At 49.2% G+C, this 25,226-nt stretch overlaps 1 protein-coding gene across 3 annotated transcripts in view; it reads left to right on the forward strand.

Moving 5' to 3' along the window:
- Positions 1–25,226, forward strand: part of RANBP3 (RAN binding protein 3) — a 263,031-nt gene that overhangs the window by 32,742 nt on the left and 205,063 nt on the right. For all 3 annotated transcript variants that reach the window (XM_063916564.1, XM_063916545.1, XM_063916549.1), the window contains exon 2: positions 9,665–9,720. In XM_063916564.1, the coding sequence (XP_063772634.1) occupies positions 9,665–9,720 (56 nt within the window). The remainder of the gene's footprint in view (positions 1–9,664; positions 9,721–25,226) is intronic.

Genomic DNA, 25,226 nt, shown 5'->3' on the forward strand with positions numbered 1-25,226 from the left:
CAGCATCCTCTAAGGCAGGCATTCCCAACCACGGTCCTCAAGGCACACTAAGGGGTATATGCAATTCCGGGCGAATTGCGGCATTTTTTCGCCCGTTTTTAAATTCGACACAATTCGACCGTCGAATTCCGGCCGGCGGGTGCCGGAATTCGACATATTCAATAAAAAACGGATTCGACAGTCCCGCTGTTGAAAAACGGACCAATTGACGGATAAGTGCGTCCTGGATTCGACTTTTCGGACGGCACAAAAATCGTTAAAAAACCCGAAAAAAAATTGCGTGGGGTCCCCCCTCCTAAGCATAACCAGCCTCGGGCTCTTTGAGCCGGTCCTGGTTGTAAAAATCCGGGGGGGGAAATGGACAGGGGATCCCCCGTAGTTTTAGAACCAGCACCGGGCTCTGCGTCCGGTCCTGGTGCAAAAAATACGGGGGACAAAAAGCGTAGGGGTCCCCCGTAGTTTTTGAACCAGCACCGGGCTCCACTAGCTGGGGAGATAATGCCACAGCCGGGGGACACTTTTATACCGGTCCCTGCGGCCGTGGCATTAAATACCCAACTAGTCACCCCTGGCCGGGGTACCCTGGAGGAGTGGGGACCCCTTAAATCAAGGGGTTCCCCCCCCTCCAGCCACCCAAGGGCCAGGCGTGAAGCCGCCCCCCCCATCCAAGGGCTGCGGATGGGGGGCTGATAGCCATGTGTAAAAATGAAAGAATGTTGGTTTTTTTACAGAAGAACTACAAGTCCCAGCAAGCCTCCCCCGCACGTTGGTACTTGTAGAACCACAAGTACCAGCATGCGGGGGGGGGGGGGGACTGGCCCGCTGGTACCTGTAGTTCTTCTGCAAAAAAAAAAACCCAAATAAAAACAGGACACAGACACCTTGAAAGTAAAACTTTATTACATACATGCCGACACGCATACTTACCTATGTTGACACGCGGACTCTGTCCACACGTCTCCAAGTAGAATCCGGGGTACCTGTAAATAAAATAATACTCGCCTAAATCCAGTGTGTCCTGTCCTGTTTTTGTAATCCACGTACTTGCCAAAAAAACAAACCGCATACCCGATCCACACGGACTGAAAGGGGTCCCATGTTTACACAAGGGACCCCTTTCCCCGAATGCTGACACCCCCCGTGACTCCTGTCACGGGGGGTCCCTTCAGCCAATTAGGTGGGAATCAGCGGCTGACCGCGGGTAACCTCACCGCTGACCGCAAAGTTCCCACTATTGACTATAATGGAGGGGCTGTGCGATGCGCTGTCTGCCAGCTCAGACGCGCATAGGCAATCAGGAGAGTGCACGACGTGGCGCTCCCTGATTGGCTGAAAGGACCCTCTGTGACAGGAGTCACGGGGGGTCTCAGCATTCGGGGAAAGGGGTTCCATGTGTAAACATGGGACCCCTTTCAGTCCGTGTGGATCGGGTATGCGTTTTTTTTTTTTTGCCAAGTACGTGGATTCCAAAAACAGGACAGGACACACTGGATTTAGGTGAGTATTTTTTTATTTTCAGGTACCCCGGATTCTACATGGAGAAGTGGACCGAGGTCGGCGTTTGAACATAGGTAAGTATGTGTGTCGGCATGTGTGTAATAAAGTTGTACTTTCACGGTGTGCGTGTCCTGTTTTTATTTGGGTATTTTTTTTGCAGAACTACTACAGGTACCAGTGGGCCCGTTTCCCCCCCGCATGCCGGTACTTGTGGTTCTCCAAGTACCAGCTTGCGGGGGGAGGCTTGCTGGGACTTGTAGTTCTTCTGCAAAAAAACAATATTCTTTCATTTTTACACATGGCTATCAGCCCCCCATCCGCAGCCCTTGGGGGGGGACAGCCTCGGGCTTCACCCCTGGCCCTTGGGTGGCTGGAGGGGGGGGACCCCTTGATTTAAGGGGACCCCACTCCTCCAGGGTACCCCGGCCATGGGTGACTAGTTGGGTATTTAATGCCACGGCCTCAGGGACCGGTATAAAAGTGTCCCCCGGCTGTGGCATTATCTCCCCAGCTAGTGGAGCCCAGTGCTGGTTCAAAATATACTGGGGACCCCTACGCTTTTTGTCCCCCGTATTTTTTGCACCAGGACCGGACGCAGAGCCCGGTGCTGGTTCTAAAAATACGGGGGATCCCCTGTCCATTTTCCCCCCGTATTTTTACAACCAGGACCGGCTCAAAGAGCCCGAGGCTGGTTATGCTTAGGAGGGGGGACCCCACGCATTTATTTTTTTCAGAATTTTAACCCATTCCCACCGAAAACCATGCTCTCTCAAGTTTAGTCAGTTTAAAAAAAAAAAATATTATTTAAAAAATATATATAAATAATAGTTGAAAATCCTAATAGACAAACCAAGTACCTAATCCCTTCTAATATAAATAGATATGCTATTAGCAATAAAAAAAACACAAAAAAAAACATGTTTTAAATTTTTTTTATTAGATTCCGCCAGCAAAGTGAGGCAGAATGAAATGGACGAATTTACTTTCGAAAAGCACTGTTGTCGAATCGACATTTTTCTTTTGAATATACTTTTGTCGAAAAGCCGCATTTTTACCGTTGCAGACATGTCGAATTTGTGAACTGTCGAATTTGAAAAAGTTGAATCTGAAAAGTCCGTTTTTTTTTGACGAAAAGTACTGTATTGCATTGTCGAATTTTTTTGTTGTTGTCGAAAATGCCCCGTTTTTCGACATTTTCGGCAATTCGACAGCAATTGCATATACCCCTAACAGTGCAGGTTTTAGTGCTTCAGCCCAGGTCACTTAATTAGTAGCTCAGTTATTTTGATTTAACCATCTGTGCTGCAGCCTGGATATCACTAAAACCTGCACTGTTGGTGTGCCTTGAGGACTGTGGTTGGGAAAGCCTGCTCTAGGACGTAAGAGAAACCTTTATGAGCCTTGAATAACAATATCCGCATTTAAGCAGTGTGAGCATCTGTTATGAATCCATCTATGGTTCTGTGTTCATAAGAGTTAAAGATACCTTTTATGAGTATTCTGCATATCTATTGAAAGTAAGAACAAAGTGAGCACTATTCTATTTGTTATCACGGTGGTGCCCCATACTGTAGAGGATTTCTGCACCCCACTGTTTTGGGGAGAGGATAAGGGTTTGATAATACCATATAACATGTGCAGAGAGAGTTAGATTTGGGTGGGGTGTGTACAAACTGAAATCTAAATTGCAGTGTAAAAATAAAGCAGCCAGTATTTTCTATGCACAGAAACAAAATAACCAACCCAAATCTAACTCTCTGCACATGTTACATCTGCCCCCCCTGCAGTGCACATGGTTTTGCCCATTAGCTAACAAATTTGTTGCTGCGATCAACTCTGGTATTAGGCCCTATATTACCTACCAAATAGTCACACCCAGGTTTTGTTTTTCTTAATGAAAAGACAGCATACCAGTTGTTGTTGTTTTTTTTAGTACTTTTTTAAAAGTGTTATCTGTAAAAAGTTGTAATATACCAATAAGCTCAAAGGAGGAAAATGTATTTTTTTTGAAGAGTACTTCTGCTATAAAACCAACTGTAAAAATAATTATGGTAAAAAGGATTATTCTTTTGACATAGTGAGTTGGCCCTTTTGAGCCAAAACTTTACAATTGCCTGCCCTCTCCATGACTGGTACTTCTCATATTTGTTGATCTCAGTGGGGTCCATTCAATTCTGCGTGGAATGAATTGCGCTGGGAGCTCCCAGAGCTGTTCAATTCAGCGCAGTCGGAGAATGAGAATGGCCGAGAACGTGCATTCTCCGATAAAACTGCCTCGCCGTGATGCTGTTTGCACGGTGCTAGGTCACAAAACAACATCGTGGACATATTTTAATCAGATTTCTGCTCGCAACCCCGGAGGGTGCTATTCAATCTGCTTTGAATTGTATTACCCTTATGCATGTTTATTTTTGTAAAATGTATTGCAGTGTGACAGTGGTGTCTCTGCACTGTACTTAAAACAACTTTTTCTCTGACGTCCTAGTGGATGCTGGGGACTCCGAAAGGACCATGGGGGGGATAGCGGCTCCGCAGGAGACTGGGCACAAAAGTAAAAGCTTTAGGACTACCTGGTGTGCACTGGCTCCTCCCCCTATGACCCTCCTCCAAGCCTCAGTTAGATTTTTGTGCCCGAACGAGAAGGGTGCTCACTAGGTGGCTCTCCTGAGCTGCTTAGTAAAAAAGTTTAAGTATAGGTTTTTTATTTTCAGTGAATCCTGCTGGCAACAGGCTCACTGCACAGAGGGACTAAGGGGAGAAGAAGCGAACTCACCTGCGTGCAGAGTGGATTGGGCTTCTTAGGCTACTGGACATTAGCTCCAGAGGGACGATCACAGGCCCAGCCATGGATGGGTCCCAGAGCCGCGCCGCCGGCCCCCTTACAGAGCCAGAAGACTGAAGAGGTCCGGAAAATCGGCGGCAGAAGAAGGTATCTTCAATAAGGTAGCGCACAGCACCGCAGCTGTGCGCCATTGCTCTCAGCACACTTCACACTCCGATCACTGAGGGTGCAGGGCGCTGGGGGGGGCGCCCTGAGACGCAATAAAAACACCTTATATGGCAAAAAAATACATCACATATAGCTCCTGGACTATATGGATGCATTTAACCCCTGCCAATTTTTCCTTAAAAAAGCGGGAGAAAGGCCGCCGAGAAGGGGGCGGAGCCTATCTCCTCAGCACACTGGCGCCATTTTTCCTCACAGCTCCGTTGGAGGGAAGCTCCCTTACTCTCCCCTGCAGTCCTGCACTACAGAAACAGGGTAAAACAAGAGAGGGGGGGGGCACTAATTTGGCAGATAAATCTATACAGCAGCTATATAAGGGAAAAACACTTATATAAGGTTATCCCTGTATATATATATAATATATATAGCGCTCTGGTGTGTGCTGGCAAACTCTCCCTCTGTCTCCCCAAAGGGCTAGTGGGGTCCTGTCCTCTATCAGAGCATTCCCTGTGTGTGTGCGGTGTGTCGGTACGTTGTGTCGACATGTATGAGGAGGAAAATGGTATGGAGGCGGAGCAATTGCCTGTAATAGTGGTCACCCCCTAGGGAGTCGACACCTGACTGGATGGTCTTATGGAAGGAATTACGTGATAGTGTCAGCACTTTACAAAAGACTGTTGACGACATGAGACAGCCGGCAAATCAGTTATTACCTGTCCAGGCGTCTCAAACACCGTCGGGGGCTCTAAAGCGCCCGTTACCTCAGATGGTCGACACAGACCCAGACACGGACACTGACTCCAGTGTCGACGGTGAGGAAACAAACGTATTTTCCAGTAGGGCCACACGTTACATGATCACGGCAATGAAGGAGGTTTTGAACATTTCTGATACTACAAGTACCACAAAAAAGGGTATTATGTGGGGTGTGAAAAAACTACCCGTAGTTTTTCCTGAATCAGATGAATTAAATGAGGTGTGTGATGAAGCGTGGGTTTCCCCCGATAAAAAACTGCTAATTTCTAAAAAATTATTGGCATTATACCCTTTCCCGCCAGAGGTTAGGGCGCGTTGGGAAACACCCCCTAGGGTAGATAAGGCGCTCACACGCTTATCAAAACAAGTGGCGTTACCGTCTCCTGATACGGCCGCCCTCAAGGAACCAGCTGATGGGAAGCTGGAAAATATCCTAAAAAGTATATACACACATACTGGTATTATACTGCGACCAGCAATCGCCTCAGCCTGGATGTGCAGTGCTGGGGTGGCTTGGTCGGATTCCCTGACTGAAAATATTGATACCCTGGACAGGGACAGTATATTATTGACTATAGAGCATTTAAAGGATGCATTTCTATATATGCGAGATGCACAGAGGGATATTTGCACTCTGGCATCAAGAGTAAGTGCGCTGTCCATTTCTGCCAGAAGAGGGTTATGGACGCGACAGTGGTCAGGTGATGCGGATTCCAAACGGCATATGGAAGTATTGCCGTATAAAGGGGAGGAGTTATTTGGGGTCGGTCTATCGGACCTGGTGGCCACGGCAACGGCTGGGAAATCCACCTTTTTACCCCAGGTCACCTCTCAGCAGAAAAAGACACCGTCTTTTCAGGCTCAGTCCTTTCGTCCCCATAAGGGCAAGCGGGCAAAAGGCCACTCATATCTGCCCCGGGGCAGAGGAAGGGGAAAAAGACTGCAGCAGGCAGCCTCTTCCCAGGAACAGAAGCCCTCCCCCGCTTCTGCCAAGTCCTCAGCATGACGCTGGGGCCTTACAAGCGGACTCAGGCACGGTGGGGGGGGGGGGGTCGTCTCAAGAATTTCAGCGCGCAGTGGGCTCACTCGCAAGTGGACCCCTGGATCCTGCAGGTAGTATCTCAGGGGTACAAATTGGAATTCGAGACGTCTCCCCCTCGCCGGTTCCTGAAGTCTGCTTTACCAACGTCTCCCTCCGACAGGGAGGCGGTATATAAGCCATTCACAAGCTGTATTCCCAGCAGGTGATAATCAAGGTACCCTTCCTACAAAAGGGAAAGGGGTATTATTCCACGCTGTTTGTGGTACCGAAGCCGGACGGCTCGGTGAGACCTATTTTAAATCTGAAATCCTTGAACACTTACATACAAAGGTTCAAATTCAAGATGGAGTCACTCAGAGCAGTGATAGCGAACCTGGAAGAAGGGGACTATATGGTGTCTCTGGACATCAAGGATGCTTACCTCCATGTCCCAATTTGCCCTTCTCACCAAGGGTACCTCAGGTTTGTGGTACAGAACTGTCACTATCAGTTTCAGACGCTGCCGTTTGGATTGTCCACGGCACCCCGGGTCTTTACCAAGGTAATGGCCGAAATGATGATTCTTCTTCGAAGAAAAGGCGTCTTAATTATCCCTTACTTGGACGATCTCCTGATAAGGGCAAGGTCCAGAGAACAGTTAGAGGTCGGAGTAGCACTATCTCAAGTAGTACTACGACAGCACGGGTGGATTCTAAATATTCCAAAATCGCAGCTGATTCCGACGACACGTCTGCTGTTCCTAGGGATGATTCTGGACACAGTCCAGAAAAAGGTGTTTCTCCCGGAGGAGAAAGCCAGGGAGTTATCCGACCTAGTCAGGAACCTCCTAAAACCAGGCCAAGTGTCAGTCCATCAATGCACAAGGGTCCTGGGAAAAATGGTGGCTTCTTACGAAGCGATTCCATTCGGCAGATTCCACGCAAGAACTTTTCAGTGGGATCTGCTGGACAAATGGTCCGGATCGCATCTTCAAATGCATCAGCGGATAACCCTGTCTCCAAGGACAAGGGTGTCTCTCCTGTGGTGGTTACAGAGTGCTCATCTTCTAGAGGGCCGCAGATTCGGCATTCAGGACTGGGTCCTGGTGACCACGGATGCCAGCCTGAGAGGCTGGGGAGCAGTCACACAGGGAAGAAATTTCCAGGGCTTGTGGTCAAGCATGGAAACATCACTTCACATAAATATCCTGGAACTAAGGGCCATTTACAATGCCCTAAGTCAGGCAAGGCCTCTGCTTCAGGGTCAGCCGGTGTTGATCCAGTCGGACAACATCACGGCAGTCGCCCACGTAAACAGACAGGGCGGCACAAGAAGCAGGAGGGCAATGACGGAAGTTGCAAGGATTCTTCGCTGGGCGGAAAATCATGTGATAGCACTGTCAGCAGTGTTCATTCCGGGAGTGGACAACTGGGAAGCAGACTTCCTCAGCAGACACGACCTCCACCCGGGAGAGTGGGGACTTCACCCAGAAGTCTTCCACATGATTGTGAACCGTTGGGAAAAACCAAAGGTGGACATGATGGCGTCCCGCCTCAACAAAAGACTGGACAGATATTGCGCCAGGTCAAGAGACCCTCAGGCAATAGCTGTGGACGCTCTGGTAACACCGTGGGTGTACCAGTCAGTGTATGTGTTCCCTCCTCTGCCTCTCATACCCAAGGTACTGAGAATCATAAGAAGGAGAGGAGTAAGGACTATACTCGTGGCTCCGGATTGGCCAAGAAGGACTTGGTACCCGGAACTTCAAGAGATGCTCACGGAAGACCCGTGGCCTCTACCTCTAAGAAAGGACCTGCTCCAGCAGGGACCCGGTCTGTTCCAAGACTTACCGCGGCTGCGTTTGACGGCATGGCGGTTGAACGCCGGATCCTGAAGGAAAAAGGCATTCCGGATGAAGTCATCCCTACCCTGATCAAAGCCAGGAAGGATGTAACTGTGCAACATTATCACCGTATTTGGCGTAAATATGTTGCGTGGTGTGAGGCCAGGAAGGCCCCTACAGAGGAATTTCAACTGGGTCGTTTCCTGCATTTCCTGCAAACAGGACTGTCTATGGGCCTAAAATTAGGGTCCATTAAGGTTCAAATTTCGGCCCTGTCGATATTCTTCCAAAAAGAACTAGCTTCAGTTCCTGAAGTTCAGACGTTTGTCAAGGGGGTACTGCATATACAGCCTCCTTTTGTGCCTCCAGTGGCACCTTGGGATCTCAATGTAGTTTTGGGGTTCCTAAAATCACATTGGTTTGAACCACTCACCACTGTGGACTTAAAATATCTCACATGGAAAGTGGTAATGCTGTTAGCCCTGGCTTCAGCCAGGCGTGTCTCAGAATTGGCGGCTTTATCCTATAAAAGCCCTTACCTAATTTTTCATACGGACAGGGCAGAATTGAGGACTCGTCCTCAATTTCTCCCAAAGGTGGTTTCAGCGTTTCACTTAAACCAGCCTATTGTGGTACCTGCGGCTACTAAAGACTTGGAGGATTCCAAGTTGCTGGACGTAGTCAGGGCCCTGAAAATATATGTTTCCAGGACGGCTGGAGTCAGAAAATCTGACTCGCTGTTTATCCTGTATGCACCCAACAAGCTGGGTGCTCCTGCTTCTAAGCAGACTATTGCTCGTTGGATTTGTAGTACAATTCAGCTTGCACATTCTGTGGCAGGCCTGCCACAGCCAAAATCAGTAAAAGCCCATTCCACACGGAAAGTGGGCTCATCTTGGGCGGCTGCCCGAGGGGTCTCGGCTTTACAACTTTGCCGAGCAGCTACTTGGTCAGGGGCAAACACGTTTGCTAAATTCTACAAATTTGATACCCTGGCTGAAGAGGACCTGGAGTTCTCTCATTCGGTGCTGCAGAGTCATCCGCACTCTCCCGCCCGTTTGGGAGCTTTGGTATAATCCCCATGGTCCTTTCGGAGTCCCCAGCATCCACTAGGACGTCAGAGAAAATAAGAATTTACTTACCGATAATTCTATTTCTCATAGTCCGTAGTGGATGCTGGGCGCCCATCCCAAGTGCGGATTGTCTGCAATACTTGTACATAGTTATTGTTACAAAAATCGGGTTATTATTGTTGTGAGCCATCTTTTCAGAGGCTCCTCTGTTATCATGCTGTTAACTGGGTTCAGATCACAAGTTGTACGGTGTGATTGGTGTGGCTGGTATGAGTCTTACCCGGGATTCAAAATCCTTCCTTATTGTGTACGCTCGTCCGGGCACAGTATCCTAACTGAGGCTTGGAGGAGGGTCATAGGGGGAGGAGCCAGTGCACACCAGGTAGTCCTAAAGCTTTTACTTTTGTGCCCAGTCTCCTGCGGAGCCGCTATCCCCCCCATGGTCCTTTTGGAGTCCCCAGCATCCACTACGGACTATGAGAAATAGAATTATCGGTAAGTAAATTATTATTTTTTTTTTCCTTCAGAAAAACCTGCCATAGCACCTCCTGTGTTTGTGTTTCAAAAGGACAAAGGCCAGAAGGTAAGAAAAATGAAATTTATTCCAGTGTGTTTGATCTCATAGACTAGCTTTAATTAGCTTAACCTAGCCAGTGCTATTCTGAGATAATCACCTTCTGAAGCTGTCATATTGCATATGTGCTAAGCCATGTACCCAACTATAAATAATATTATATACGTGCATATGGTAATGTTTTGTTTTAAACAAAAGTGGGAACTTGTTAATTTGCAATGCAGTCAGTCTACATGTGCTAAAGAGATGGAATTATTGCTATAAAATAACAACTTGCAGCTTTATTTATTTTTGTTATGTACTATGGCTCCCTCTTTCTTATGGTGTGTACACACTCTGAGATTCGGGCTAACCCCGATTCTCACTGTGTGATAGGGACTAGGTTGGTATCGCAAGCCTAGATGACACTGCTTGCGATACTGACTTTGTACGATTTCTCTAGCATCCATCAGGGGTATTGGGGGAAACTAGTACAATGAGGTATAGACGAGGTCCAAAGGAGCCAGTGCACTTTAAATTTCTTCCACTGGGTGTGCTGGCTCCTCCCCTCTATGCCCCCTCCCACAGGCAGTTTAGAAAAAAAGTGCCCTCAGGAGAGGATGCACATCTCTGCAGCTCCAGAGAGTTTTCTTCAATTTAATTTTAAACTTTTATTATTTTCGGTATGCTGTCTGGGTGCAGAGCCACTTCCCCGCTGCAGGACCACCGTCCTGAGGGGTTGTTGTTCAGCTGGGCACTGCGATATGGCTGTCACAGCTGCAGCACACCCCTAACGTTGCCTGAAGGTGACATCGGTGGTGAGGACAAACCGGGGTCCCCGCTAGGAGGGTCCCCCCGGTTCAAAGTGCGGCTGACCACGGGCGCAGTGTATGGGACCCTCCTGGGGGGATCCCGCTAAGATCCCCAGTGTAGAGCGGGACTTGAGCTGTTTTGGCGCCTTACTCTGCCTACAGCAGCCATATACAGCACACACACCGCGCTTCCTGCCTCACAAGACACGCTGGAAAACTGGTACAGGGTGTAGCAAAGGGGGAGAGCCGCTTGTGTACACTATCCTGATCCTCTGTAGGACTTAAATTGTTAGTGTTTACTGTGTTTAGAAAGCTGACAGCCTCACTGGGGCTGTGCAGCTCAAGATTTGCTGGTCTCCTCTCTCATCTGTGTCTCCTCTCGCATTCAGTAGGGCAGGCTTGCATTATAACTGTCTGTGTGTGTTCTTGTGCTTACTGTGAAATATGGGTAAACACAAGCTGTGCAGTGTATGTCACACCAGATTCTTTCCATTATCTACTGATTCTGTTTCCTGTGAACAATGCAGTCAATCTTCACAAATCAGTGAAGGGGCTAAGGGAGAGGGTCTCTTAAGACCATGATGTTAGATATGTCTTCCCAGCTCACTGCTAATGTGCAGAAGACCCCGCTACTGCAACAAGCTGTTGCAGATTTAGCTGCTAGGGCAGATGCACAACCCCCCCACTCCCTCCCCCTCTCTCTCTCTCTCTCTCTCTCTCTCTCTCTCTCTCTCTCTCTCTCTCTCTCTCTCTCTCTCTCTCTCTCTCTCTCTCTCTCTCTCTTATGCAGGTCCACAGAAGCGTGGTTTGCCTGCTCCGCTATCAGATTCAGATGATGATATTCAAGATAACGAGGATGACCTGGATCCCATTAGTGGGGATCCTGATTCTACTCGGGGTATTGAACCCCTCATTTTAGCTATAAAGGATGTGTTAAAGCTCCCTCTAGAGGACGCTGCAATCGTTTTTCTTTGTACAAAACAAGCCCAATGTCACTTTCCCTGATTCTCCAGACTTAGATGATTTATTCAAACAGGCCTGGAAAAATGTAGACAAAAAATTCCAAGTGTCCAAAAAAATTTTGCGCACTGTCCCATTTGCTCCTGAAGGTAGAAAATTTTGGGAGGAACTCCCTGGGGTGGATGTCTGTCTCTCGCTTGTCTAAGAAGGCGGTGCTGCCTGCCCCAGGCTCCTTTACTATGAAGGATCCTGGGGATCGAAAGACCTTAAAATCTATATACACTGCAGCTGGCCTTTCACAAACACCGGTCATTCGGATGACCCATGCTATTCATTCTTGGTCCACGAAAATTCAGGAGAGCCTCTCGGGGAATATGCCCTTAGTTACTATGGTAACCCTCCTGCAGCACATTCAGGACACTACCAGTGTCCTTTGTGATTCCCTCAAGGAGATGGGGAATATTAATGCTCGGATGTCTGCCATGGCTGTGTCTGCGCTCCTGGCCTTGTGGTTGCATCAGTGGATTTCAGACGCAGAATCCAAACGTAATGTGGAATCCCTCCCCTTTTCTGGGGATTGGCTTTTTGGCGCAAGATGCTCCTATCCGGGACTGTGTCCAGTTCTTTCGGTCTCGCACATTTCGATCGAAGGCCAGAGGCGCCTCCAATGCGACTAGAGGCACTAAGGCATCAGCATGACTGTGCCCACCCACCCCAAGGTGACCTAGATGTGGGAGCCCGACTGCGTCACTTCAGCCGCGTCTGGGAGACCTCCTGCCAGGATGCCTGGGTTAGTGAGCTTGTTTCTCAAGGCTACAAGCTGGAGTTCGACAGTACTCCCTGCCCCCCTCCCACCCCACCACCCGTCAATGATTTTTCATATCAAGCTTACCAGCTTTGGATGATATGCAAGTTACGTTGCCCCAGGCTATCTGAAAGTTGGTCCAGTCCCACGTCATTGTTCCAGTACCACAACTGCAACGCAGGTGAAGGGTTTTACTCAAACCAGTTTGTGGTGCCGAAGCCAGATGGTTCGGTCAGACCCATTCTGAATCTGAAAACCTTGAATCCTTATTTGAGGGTGTTCAAAATGGAATCCCTGCGAGCAGTGATTGTGGGCCTGGAAGAACAGGAATTTATGGTCTCCTTGGATATCAAGGACGCCTATCTCCATATTCCGATTTGGCCTCCTCATCAGGCGTACCTACAGTTTGCCTTTCTGGACGATCACTTCCAATTCCAGGCACTGCCCTTCGGCCTGTCAACAGCCCACGAGGGTATTCACGAAGGTGATGGCGGAGATGATGCTTCAACTCTGGGTCCAGGGGATCATTGTGGTCCCTTACCTGGACGATAAAGCAAGATCCAGGGAGCTTTTGTTGCTCCATATCGACCGCACCATCCATCTTCTGTCCGACCATGGGTGGATCCTCAACTTACAGGAGTCCCACCTGGAGCCGACTCAGAGGCTCCTTTTCCAGGGGATGTTGCTGGATACTGTGGCCCAGAAGATGTTTCTACCAGAGGACAAGGCAAAAACAACTCAGGAGATGGTCTGCGTGGTGCTACGACCTACTCGAGTGTCCGTACATCTCTGCATAAGATTGTTGGGAAAGATGGTTGCCTCATACGAGGCAATCAGTATGGGAGGTTCCATACCAGAACGTTTCAGTTGGATCTCCTGAGCAAATGGTCCGGATCGCATCCCCAGATGCAGCGGATGATTCAGCTGTCACCTCGGGCCAGGATTTCCCTCCTGTGGTAGCTACAGTCCTCCAATCTCCTGGAGGGCAGGAGTTTCTGGATTCAGGATTGGATCCTCCTCACGACTGATGCAAGTCTGAGAGGATGGGGAGCTGTCGCCCAAGGGGCGCAGTTCCAGGGCTGGTGGTCAACCCACGAAAGCCTCCTTCCAATCCTTCCTTCCAGTCAACATTCTGGAACTTCGGGCGATCTGCGATGCTCTACATCAAGCCTCTCCTCTGCTCAAGGATCACGCAATCCAGGTACAGTCTGACACAGCGGTGGCATATATCAATCGACAAGGAGGGACAAAAAGTAGAGCCTGCATGCGAGAGGTGTCAAAGCTACTCCTCTGGGCGGAAATAAATGCAAGAGCCATGTCGGCAATCTTCATTCCGGGTGTGGACAACTGGGAGGCGGACTTCCTGAGTCGTTACACTTTCCACCCGGGGGAGTGGGGGCTCCACCATCTGGTGTTCCAGCAGATCATTGACCGGTGGGGTTGCCCACAAATAGACATGATGGCTTCTCGTCTCAACAAGAAACTTCCCTGGTATTGATCGCGGACCAGGGACCCTCAGACCAGGGCTGTGGGCGCACTGGCGTCGCCTTGGCCGTACCGGCTGGTTTACCGGTTTCCTCCGATCCCATTGCTCCCAAGAGTGCTAAAGCGAATCGGGAATCAAGGTGTCCGGGCAATTCTAATTGCCCCGGATTGACTTCGGAGGGCATGGTACGTGGATCTTCTGGACATGTCCGTCGAAGACCCTTGTCCTCTACCACTCAGAAGATACCATCTTCAACAAGTCTACCTGGACTTACGTCGACTTCGTTTTATGGCATGGAGGTTGAGCGGAATATCCTAGCTCACCAGGGCCTTTCCTTAAAGGTTATTGCAACCATGGTTCAGGCCAGGAAACCTGTGATGTCAAAACACTATCATCATATCTGAAGGAGATATGTCTCTTGGTGCGAGTAACGCACGTATCCGCCTGCAGAGTTTCACTTGGGACGTTTCCTGCAGGCTAGTGTGGAGAAGGGCTTACGTCTGGGTTCCATTAAGGTCCAGATTTCAGCTCTCTCCATTTTCTTTCAGAAGAAATTGGCAGTGTTGCCAGAAGTTCAGACCTTCTTGCAAGGGGTACTCCACATACAACCTCCCTTTGTGCCGCCTAAGGCACCCTGGGATTTGGATGTAGTGTTAAAATTTCTACAGTCCTCCTGGTTTGAACCTCTGACTGTAGAAGACAAGTACCTTACGTGGAAGATGGTGATGTTACTGGCCCTGGCTTTTGCTTGACGTGTTTCAGAATTGGGGGCCTTATCATGTAAAAGTCCATACTTGGGCCCTCATTCCGAGTTGATCGCTCGCTAGCTGCTTTTAGCAGCAGTGCAAACGCTAGGCCGCCGCCCTCTGGGAGTGTATCTTAGCTTAGCAGAATAGCAAACGAAAGATTAGCAGAACTGCTACTAAATAATTCCCTGCAGTTTCTGAGTAGCTCCAGACCTACTCCTAGACTGCGATCACCTCAGTCCGTTTAGTTCCTGGTTTGACGTCACAAACACGCCCTGCGTTCGGCCAGCCACTCCCCCGTTTCTCCAGCCACTCCTTCGTTTTTACCTGGCACGCCTGCGTTTTTTAGCACACTCCCTGAAAACGGCCAGTTTCTGCCCAGAGACACCCACTTCCCGTCAATCACACTTCGATCACTCGAGCGATGAAAAAACGTCGCTCGAGCTTGTATAAATCTACAAAGTTTTGTGTGAAAGTACTTGGCGCATGCGCGCTGTGTACCCTGCGCATTTTTGCCGTTTTTTCACTTGATCGCTGCACTGTGAAAATCGTCAGCGAGCGAACAACTCTGAATGACCACCTTGGTCTTTTACGAGGACGGAGCGAAGCTCCGGACTAGACAGCAGTTCCTGCCGAAGGTTGTCTCCGCGTTTCTACGTCCAGTCTGACGCTTCTGCTCCTGAAGATCTATGTCAAGCGTACAGCTTGGGTCAGAAAGACGGATTCCTTGTTCGTGCTCTGTGAGGCACAGAAGAAGGGTTGCCCTGCTTCAAAGCAGTCCATTGGTCGATGGATTAGGCTCACTATCCAACAGGCCTATGTGTCTGCAGCCTTACCTGAACCTAAGTCTCTAGAGGGCCCACTCTACAAGATCTGTGGGCTCTTCCTGGGCGGCTGCCCGTGGGGTCTCGGCCTTACAACTTTGCTGAGCTGCTTCCTAGTCTGGGAAGAACACTTTTGTGAAGTTCTACAATTTTAATAAACTGGCCAAAGAGGATACCCAGTTTGGGCTGGCGATGCTGCAGCAGTCTCCGCACGTTCTGGAAGCTTTGGGACTTCCCCCATCGTACTAGTTTCCCCCAATATCCCTTATGAATGCTAGAGAAAATAGGATTTTAATACCTACCGGTAAATGCTTTTCTCATAGTCCATAAGGGATATTGGGCGCCCGCCTCAGTGCGTGGACTTTTCTGCAGGTTCTTGTTCTATAGTTACCCGTTCAGCTGTTGTTGTTGTTGTTGTTGTTGTTACCAGCCGTTGCTGGTTGTTGTATGTTAGTGGTGTGCTGGTGTGTAAATCTCACCACCTTTTCTCTATCGTCCTAGTGGATGCTGGGGTTCCTGAAAGGACCATGGGGAATAGCGGCTCCGCAGGAGACAGGGCACAAAAAGTAAAGCTTTTCCAGATCAGGTGGTGTGCACTGGCTCCTCCCCCTATGACCCTCCTCCAGACTCCAGTTAGATTTTTGTGCCCGGCCGAGAAGGGTGCAATCTAGGTGGCTCTCCTAAAGAGCTGCTTAGAGAAAGTTTAGCTTAGGTTTTTTTATTTTACAGTGAGTCCTGCTGGCAACAGGATCACTGCAACGAGGGACTGAGGGGAGAAGAAGTGAACTCGCCTGCGTGCAGGATGGATTGGCTTCTTGGCTACTGGACATTAGCTCCAGAGGGACGATCACAGGTACAGCCTGGATGGTCACCGGAGCCGCGCCGCCGGCCCCCTTGCAGATGCTGAAGTTAGAAGAGGTCCAGAATCGGCGGCTGAAGACTCTGACAGTCTTCTAAAGGTAGCGCACAGCACTGCAGCTGTGCGCCATTTTCCTCTCAGCACACTTCACACGCTGTCACTGAGGGTGCAGGGCGCTGGGGGGGGGCGCCCTGGGAGGCAAATGTAAACCTATATACTGGCTAAAAATACCTCACATATAGCCCCCAGAGGCTATATGGAGATATTTAACCCCTGCCAAACTTCACTAAAGAGCGGGAGACGAGCCCGCCGTAAAAGGGGCGGGGCCTATCTCCTCAGCACACAGCGCCATTTTTTCTCTCACAGAAAGGCTGGAGAGAAGGCTCCCAGGCTCTCCCCTGCACTGCACTACAGAAACAGGGTTTAAACAGAGAGGGGGGGCACAAATTGGCGATCTAAATATATATATAAAGATGCTATTAGGGAGAAACACTTATATAAGGTTGTCCCTATGTAATTATAGCGTTTTTTGGTGTGTGCTGGCAAACTCTCCCTCTGTCTCTCCAAAGGGCTAGTGGGGTCCTGTCCTCTGTCAGAGCATTCCAGGTGTGTGTGCTGTGTGTCGGTACGTGTGTGTCGACATGTATGAGGACGATGCTGGAGGAGGCGGAGAAATTGCCTGTAATGGTGATGTCACTCTCTAGGGAGTCGACACCGGAATGGATGGCTTATTTAGGGAATTACGTGAGAATGTCAACACGCTGCAAGGTCGGTTGACGACATGAGACGGCCGACAAACAATTAGTAACGGTCCAGGCGTCTCAGAAACACCGTCAGGGTTTTTTTTATAAAAAACGCCCATTTACCTCAGTCGGTCGACACAGACACAGACACGGACACTGAATCCAGTGTCGACGGTGAATAAACAAACGTATTCCTCATTAGGGCCACACGTTAAGGGCAATGAAGGAGCTGTTACATATTTCTGATACTACAAGTACCACAAAAAAGGGTATTATGTGGAAGTGAAAAAACTACCTGTAGTTTTTCCTGAATCAGATAAAATAAAATGAAGTGTGTGATGATGCGTGGGTTTACCCCGATAGCAAATATTGGCGTTATACCCTTTCCCGCCAGAAGTTAGGGCGCGTTGGGAAACACCCCTTAGGGTGGATAAGGCGCTCACACGCTTATCAAGTGGCGTTACCGTCTCCAAATACGGCCGCCCTCAAGGAGCCAGCTGATAGGCAGCTGGAAAAATATCCTAAAAAGTATATACACACAGACGGTGGCTATACTGCGACCAGCGATCGCCATCAGCCTGGAGATGCAGTGCTGGGTTGGCTTGGTCGAATTCCCTGACTAAAAATATTTTATTGATATAGAGCATTTAATAGGATGCATTCTATATATATGTATGCGAGATGCACAGAGGGATATTTGCACTCTGGCATCAAGATAAGTGCGTTGTCCATATCTCCCAGAAGATGTCATGGACACGACAGTGGTCAGGTGATACAGATCCCATACGGCACATGGAAGTATTGCCGTATAAAGGGAAGGAGTTATTTGGGGTCGGTCCGTCGGACCTGGGGGCCACGGCCACAGCTGGGAAATCCAACCTTTTTACCCCAAGTTACATCTCAGCAGAAAAAGACACTGTCTTTTCAGCCTCAATCCTTCCGTTCCCATGTGGGCAAGCGGGCAAAAGGCCAGTCATATCTGCCCAGACATAGAGGAAAGGGAAGTAGACTACAGCAGGCAGCCCCTTCCCAGGAAAAGAAGCCCTCCACCAGTGGGGGGGTAGTCTCAAGAGTCTCAGCGCGCAGTGGGATCACTCGCAAGTTGACCCCTAGATCATACAAGTATTATCCCAGGGGTACAGATTGGAGAGTCGAGACATTTTTTCCTCGCAGGTTCCTGAAGCCTGCTTTACCAACGGCTCCCTCCGACAAGGAGGCAGTATTGGGAAAAAATTCACAAGCTGTATTTCCAGCAGGTGATAATCAAAGTACCCCTCCTACAACAAGGAAAAGGGTATTAGTCCTCCACACTATATTGTGGTACTGAAGCCAGACGGCTTGGTGAGACATAGTCTAAATCTGAAATCTTTGAACACTTACATAAAAAGGTTCAAATCAAGATGGAGTCACTCAGAGCAGTGATAGAGAACCGGAAAAAAGGGGACTATATGGTGTCCCTGGACATCAAGGATTACCTCCATGTCCAAATTTGCCCTTCTCAACAAGGGTACCTCTGGTTCGTGATACAGAACTGTCAATATCAGTTTCAGACGCTGCCGTTGAATTATCCACGGCACCCCGGGCCTTTACCAAGGTAATGGCCGAAAAGATGATTCTTAAAAGAAGAAAGGCATCTAAATTATCCCTTACTTGGACGATATCCTGAAAGGGACAAGTTTCCAGAGAACAGTTGGAGGTCGGAAAAGAACTATCTAAAGTAGTTCTACGACAGCACGAGTGGATTCTAAATATTCCAAAAATCGCAGCTGTTTTCCGATGATACGTCTGCTGTTCCTAGGAATGATTCTGGGCATAGTCCAGAAAGAGGTATTTCTCCTGGAGGGGAAAGCCAGGGAGTTATCCGACCTAGTCAGAAACCTCCTAAATCCAGGCCAAGTATCAGTGCATCAATGCACAGGAGTCCTGGGAAAAATGGTGGCTTCTTACGAAGCGATTCCATTCGGCAGATCTCACGCAAAAACTTTTCAGGGGGATTTGCTGGACGAATGGTCCGGATCGCATCTTCAGATGCATCAGCGGATAACCCTGTCTCCAAGGACAAGGGTGTCTCTTCTGTGGGGGCTGCAGAGTGCTCATCTTCTAGAGGGCAGCACATTCAGCATTCAGGACTGTGTTCTGGTGACCACGGATGCCAGCCTGAGAGGCTGGGAAACAGTCACACAAGGAAGAAATTTCCAAGGAAGTGTGGTCAAGTCTGGAGATTTCTCTCCACATGAATATACTGGAGCTAAGGGCAATTTACGATGCTCTGAGCCTAGGAAGACCTCTGCTTCAAAGTCAACCGGTGCTGATCCAGTAGGACATCATCATGGCAGTCGCCCACGTAAACAGACGGGGCGGCACAAGAAGCAGGAGGACAATGACAGCAAGGATTCTTCGCTGGGCGAAAGATCATGTGATAACACTGTCAGCAGTGTTCATTCCGGGAGTGGACAACTAGGAAGATTTCCTCAGCATAAATGAATTCCACCCGGAAAAGTGGGAACTTCATCTGGAAGTTTCCACATGTTTGTAAACCGTTGGGAAAGACCAAAGGTGGTTATGATGGCGTCCCACATGAAGCGCCAGGTCTAGAGACCCTCAGGCAATAGCTGGGACGCTCTGGTAACACCGTGGGTGTACCAGTCGGTGTATGTGTTCCCTCCTCTGCCTTTCATACCCAGTGTATGGAGAATGATAGGAAGGAGAGGAGTAAGAACTATACTCGTGGTTCCGGTTTGGGCCAAGAAGAACTTGGTACCCGGAACTTCAAGAGATACTAGAAAGGATCTTGATTCAGCAAGAATCATGTCTGTTCCATGACTTACCGCAGCTGCGTTGACGCCAGGGCGGGTGAACGCCGGATCCTAAGGGAAAAAGGCATTCCGGAAGAGGTCATCCCTACCCTGGTCAGAGCCAGGAAGGAGGTGACCGCACAACATTATCACCGCTTAGGTGAAAATATGTTCCATGGTGTGAGGCCAGGAAGGCTCCACGGAAGAATTTCAACTAGGTTAATTCCTACATTTCCTGCAAGCAGGAGTGTATATGGGTCTCAAATTGGGGTCCATTAAGGTTCAAATTTCGACCGGTCGATTTTCTTCCAGAAAGAAATTGGCTTCAGTTCCTGAAGTCCAGAAGTTGTTAAGGGAGTACTGCATATACAACCCCTTTTTGATGTCTCCAGTGGCACTGGGCGATCTCAACGTAGTTTGGGATTCCTAAAATCACATTGTTTTAAACAACTCAAATCTGTGGATTTGATATATCTCACATGGAAAGTGACCATGCTGTTGGTCCTGGCCTCGGCCAGGCGAGTGTCAGAATTGGCGGCTTTATCTCACAAAGCCATATCTGATTGTCCATTCGGACAGAGCAAAGCTGTGGACTCGTCCCCAGTTTCTCCCTAGGGTGGTGTCAGCGTTTCACCTGAACCAGCTTATTGTGGTGCCTGCGGCTACTGGGGACTTGGAGGACTCCCAAGTTGCTGGATGTTGTCAGGGCCCTGAAAATATAGTTTCCAGGTCGGCTGGAGTCAGGAAATCTGACTTGCTGTTTATCCTGTATGCACCCAACAAGCTGGGTGCTCCTACTTCTAAGCAGACTATTGCTCGTTGGATTTGTAGTACAATTCAGCTTGCACATTCTGTGGCAGGCTTGCCACAGCAAAAAATATGTAAATGCCCATTCCACAAGGAAGGTGGGCTCATCTTGGGCGGCTGCCCGAGGGGTCTCGGCATTACAACTCTGCCGAGCAGCTACGTGGTCGGGGGAGAACACGTTTGTAAAATTTTACAAATTTGATACCCTGGCAAAAGAGGACCTGGAGTTCTCTCATTCGGTGCTGCAGAGTCATCCGCACTCTCCCGCCCGTTTGGGAGCTTTGGTATAATCCCCATGGTCCTTTCAGGAACCCCAGCATCCACTAGGACGATAGAGAAAATAAGAATTTACTTACCGATAATTCTATTTCTCGGAGTCCGTAGTGGATGCTGGGCGCCCATCCCAAGTGCGGATTATTCTGCAATACTTGTACATAGTTATTGTTACAAAAATCGGGTTATTGTTGTAGGAAGCCGTCTTTCAGAGGCTCCTTTTGTTATCATACTGTTAACTGGGTTTAGATCACAAGTTGTACGGTGTGATTGGTGTGGCTGGTATGAGTCTTACCCGGGATTCAAAATCCTCCCTTATTGTGTACACTCGTCCGGGCACAGTACCTAACTGGAGTCTGGAGGAGGGTCATAGGGGGAGGAGCCAGTGCACACCACCTGATCTGGAAAAGCTTTACTTTTTGTGCCCTGTCTCCTGCGGAGCCGCTATTCCCCATGGTCCTTTCAGGAACCCCAGCATCCACTACGGACTCCGAGAAATAGAATTATCGGTAAGTAAATTCTTATTTTCTGTTATCATGTTCCTACTTTCATATATGTCCTTTCTTCTTCGGGCACGTTTTTACCTATAACAGCCTGTGGGAGGGAGCATAGAGGGGAGGAGCCAGCACAGCCAGTGGAAGAAATTTAAAGTGCACTGGCTCCTTTGGACCCCGTCTATACCCCATTGTACTAATGTGTCCCCAATATCCCTTATGGACTACGAGAAAAGGATTTACCGATAGGCATTAAAATCCTATTTCTCTGACGTCCTAAGTGGATGCTGGGACTCCGTAAGGACCATGGGGATTAGCGGCTCCGCAGGAGACTGGGCACAACTAAAGAAAGCTTTAGGACTACCTGGTGTGCACTGGCTCCTCCCACTAAGACCCTCCTCCAGACCTCAGTTAGATTCTTGTGCCCGGCTGAGCTGGATGCACACTAGGGGCTCTCCTGAGCTCCTAGAAAGAAAGTATATTTAGGTTTTTTATTTTACAGTGAGATCTGCTGGCAACAGACTCTCACTGCAGCGAGGGACTAAGGGGAGAAGAAGCGAACCTACCTAACTGGTGGTAGCTTGGGCTTCTTAGGCTACTGGACACCATTAGCTCCAGAGGGATCGACCGCATGGAACCGGCCCCCTTACAGAGCCAGAAGCATGAAGAGTCCGGAAAATCGGCGGCAGAAGACTTCGGTCTTCACCAAGGTAGCGCACAGCACTGCAGCTGTGCGCCATTGCTCCTCATGTACACCTCACACTCCGGTCACTGATGGGTGCAAGGCGCTGAGGGTGGGCGCCCTGAGGGCAATATAAGACACCTTGGCTGGCAAATCATCACAATATATAGTCCCAGGGCTATATATGTGATAAATTACCCCTGTCAGAATCCATAAAAAAGCGGGAGAAAAGTCAGCCGAAAAAGGGGCGGGGCTTCTCCCTCAGCACACTGGCGCCATTTTTTCTTCACAGTGCAGCTGGAAGACAGCTCCCCAGGCTCTCCCCTGTAGTTTTCAGGCTCAAAGGGTTAAAAAGAGAGGGGGTGCACTAAATTTAGGCGCAATATATGTATACAAGCAGCTATTGGGGGAAAAATCACTCAGTTATAGTGTTAATCCCTGCATTATATAGCGCTCTGGGGTGTGCTGGCATACTCTCTCTCTGTCTCCCCAAAGTACTTTGTGGGGTCCTGTCCTCAGTCAGAGCATTCCCTGTGTGTGTGCGGTGTGTCGGTACGGCTGTGTCGACATGTTGGATGAGGAAGGTTACGTGGAGGTGGAGCAGAGGCAGATAAATGGGATGTCGCCCCCTGTGGGGCCGACACCAGAGTGGATGGATAGGTGGAAGGTATTAACCGACAATGTCAACTCCTTACATAGAAGGCTGGATGACGTAAAACAGCTGTGGGACAGCCGGCTTCTCAGCCCGCGCCTGCCCAGGCGTCTCAAAGGCCATCAGGGGCTCAAAAAAGCGCCCGTTACCTCAGATGGCAGACACAGATGTCGACACGGAGTCTGACTCCAGTGTCGACGAGGTTGAGACATATACACAATCCACTAGGAACATCCGTTGCATGATCTCGGCAATGAAAAATGTGTTACGCATTTCTGACATGAACCCAAGTACCACATAAAAGGGGTTTTATTTTTGGGGAGAAAAAGCAGCCAGTGTTTTGTTCCCCCATCAGATGAATGAATGAAGTGTGTAAAGTAGCGTGGGTTCCCCCGATAAGAAACTGGTAATTTCTAAAAAGTTACTGATGGCGTACCCTTTCCCGCCAGAGGATATCTCTTAGGGTGGATAAGGCGCTCACACGTTTGTCAAAAAAGGTGGCACTGCCGTCTTAGGATACGGCCACCTTGAAGGAGCCTGCTGATAAAAAGCAGGAGGCTATCCTGAAGTCTGTATATACACACTCAGGTTATATACGGAGACCTGCAATTGCCTCAGCATAAATAGTGCTGCTGCAGCGTGGTCTGATACCCTGTCAGATAATATTAATACTCTAAGACAGGGATAATAGTTTGCTAACATAGAGCATATTAAAGACGTCGTCTAATATATAAAGGATGCACAGAGGGATATTTGCCGGCTGGCATCCAGAATTAATGCAATGTCCATTCTGCCAGGAGGGTATTAGAAACCCGGCAGTGGACAGGTGATGCTGCCTATAAAAGGCACATGGAGATTCTGCCTTATAAGGTTGAGGAATTGTTTGGGGATGGTCTCTGGGACCTCGTATCCACAGCAACAGCTGGGAAGAAAATTTTTTACCTCAGGTTTCCTCACAGCCTAAGAAAGCACCGTATTTTCAGGTACAGTCCTTTCGGCTTCAGAAAAGCAAGCGGGTCAAAGGCGCTTCCTTTCTGCACAGAGACAAGGGAAGAAGGAAAAAGCTGCACCAGCAGCCAGTTCCCAGGATCAAAAATCTTCCCCCGCTTCCTCTGAGTCCACCGCATGACGCTGGGGCTCCACAGGTGGAGACAGGTGCGGTAGGGGCGCGTCTCGGGAACTTCAGGGACCAGTGGGCTTGCCCACAGGTGGATCCCTAGGTTTTGCAAATAGTATCACAGGGATACAGGCTGGAGTTCGAGGCGACTACCCCTCGCCGTTACTTCACATCAGCCTTGCCTGCTGCCCTCGGAGAAAGGTAGTACTGGCGGCAATTCACAAGCATTACTTCCAGCAGGTGAAATCAAGGTACCCCTCCTTCAACAAGGCCGGGGTTACTATTCCAAAATGTTGTGGTACCGAAACCAGACGGTTCGGTGAGACCCATTCTAAAATTGAAAGCCTTGAACACTTATATACGAAGGTTCAAGTTCAAAATGGAATCGCTCAGGGCGATTATTGCAAGCCTGGAGAATTTCATGGTATCACTGGACATCAAGGATGCTTACCTGCATGTCCCTATTTACCCTCTTCACCAGGAGTACCTCAAAATTGTGGTACAGGATTGTCATTACCAATTCCAGACGTTGCCGTTGGTCTGTCCCCGGCACTGAGGTATTTACCAAGGTAATGGCCGAAATAATTATCCCGTACTTGGACGATCTCCTTATAAAGGCGAGGTCCAGGGAGCAGTTGTTCGGCGGAGTAGCACTATCTCGGGAAGTGCTGCAACAGCACGGCTGGATTCTGAATATTCCAAAGTCGCAGCTGGTTCCTACGACGCGTTTACTGTTCCTGGGTATGGTTCTGGACACAGAACAGGATAAAAAGGGTTTCTCCCGGAGGAGAAGTCCAAGGAGTTGTCGTCTCTAGACAGAGACCTCCTAATACGCATACAGGTGTCGGTGCATCAATGCACGCGAGCCCGGGGAAGGATGGTAGCTTCTTACGAAGAAATTCCATTCGCCAGGTCCCATGCAAGGATTTTCCAGTGGGATCTGTTGGACATGTGGTCCGGGTCGCATCTTCAGATGCATCGGCGGATAACCCTGTCTCCAAGGGCCAGGGTGTCGCTGTTGTGGTGGCTGCAGAGTGCTCATCTTCTAGGGGGCCGCAGATTCGGCATACAGGACTGGGTCCTGGTGACCACGGATGCCAGCCTTCGAGGCTGGGGGGCAGTCACACAGGGAAGAAACTTCCAAGGCTATGGAAAAGTCAGGAGACTTCCCTACACATAAATATTCTGGAACTAAGGGCCATTTACAATGCCCTAAGTCAGGCTAGACCCCTGCTTCAACACCGGCCGGCGCTGATCCAGTCAGACAACATCACGGCGGTCGCTCATGTAAACCGACAGGGCGGCACAAGAAGCAGGATGGCGATGGCAGAAGCCACAAGGATTCTCCGATGGGCGGAAAATCATGTGTTAGCACGGTCAGCAGTGTTCATTCCCGGAGTGGACAACTGAGAAGCAGACTTTCTCAGAAGACACGACCTCCACCCGGGAGAGTGGGGACTTCATACAGAAGTCTTCCAAAT

This window comes from Pseudophryne corroboree, chromosome 1 (genome assembly GCF_028390025.1).
Source record: "Pseudophryne corroboree isolate aPseCor3 chromosome 1, aPseCor3.hap2, whole genome shotgun sequence".
Lineage (NCBI taxonomy): Eukaryota > Metazoa > Chordata > Amphibia > Anura > Myobatrachidae > Pseudophryne > Pseudophryne corroboree.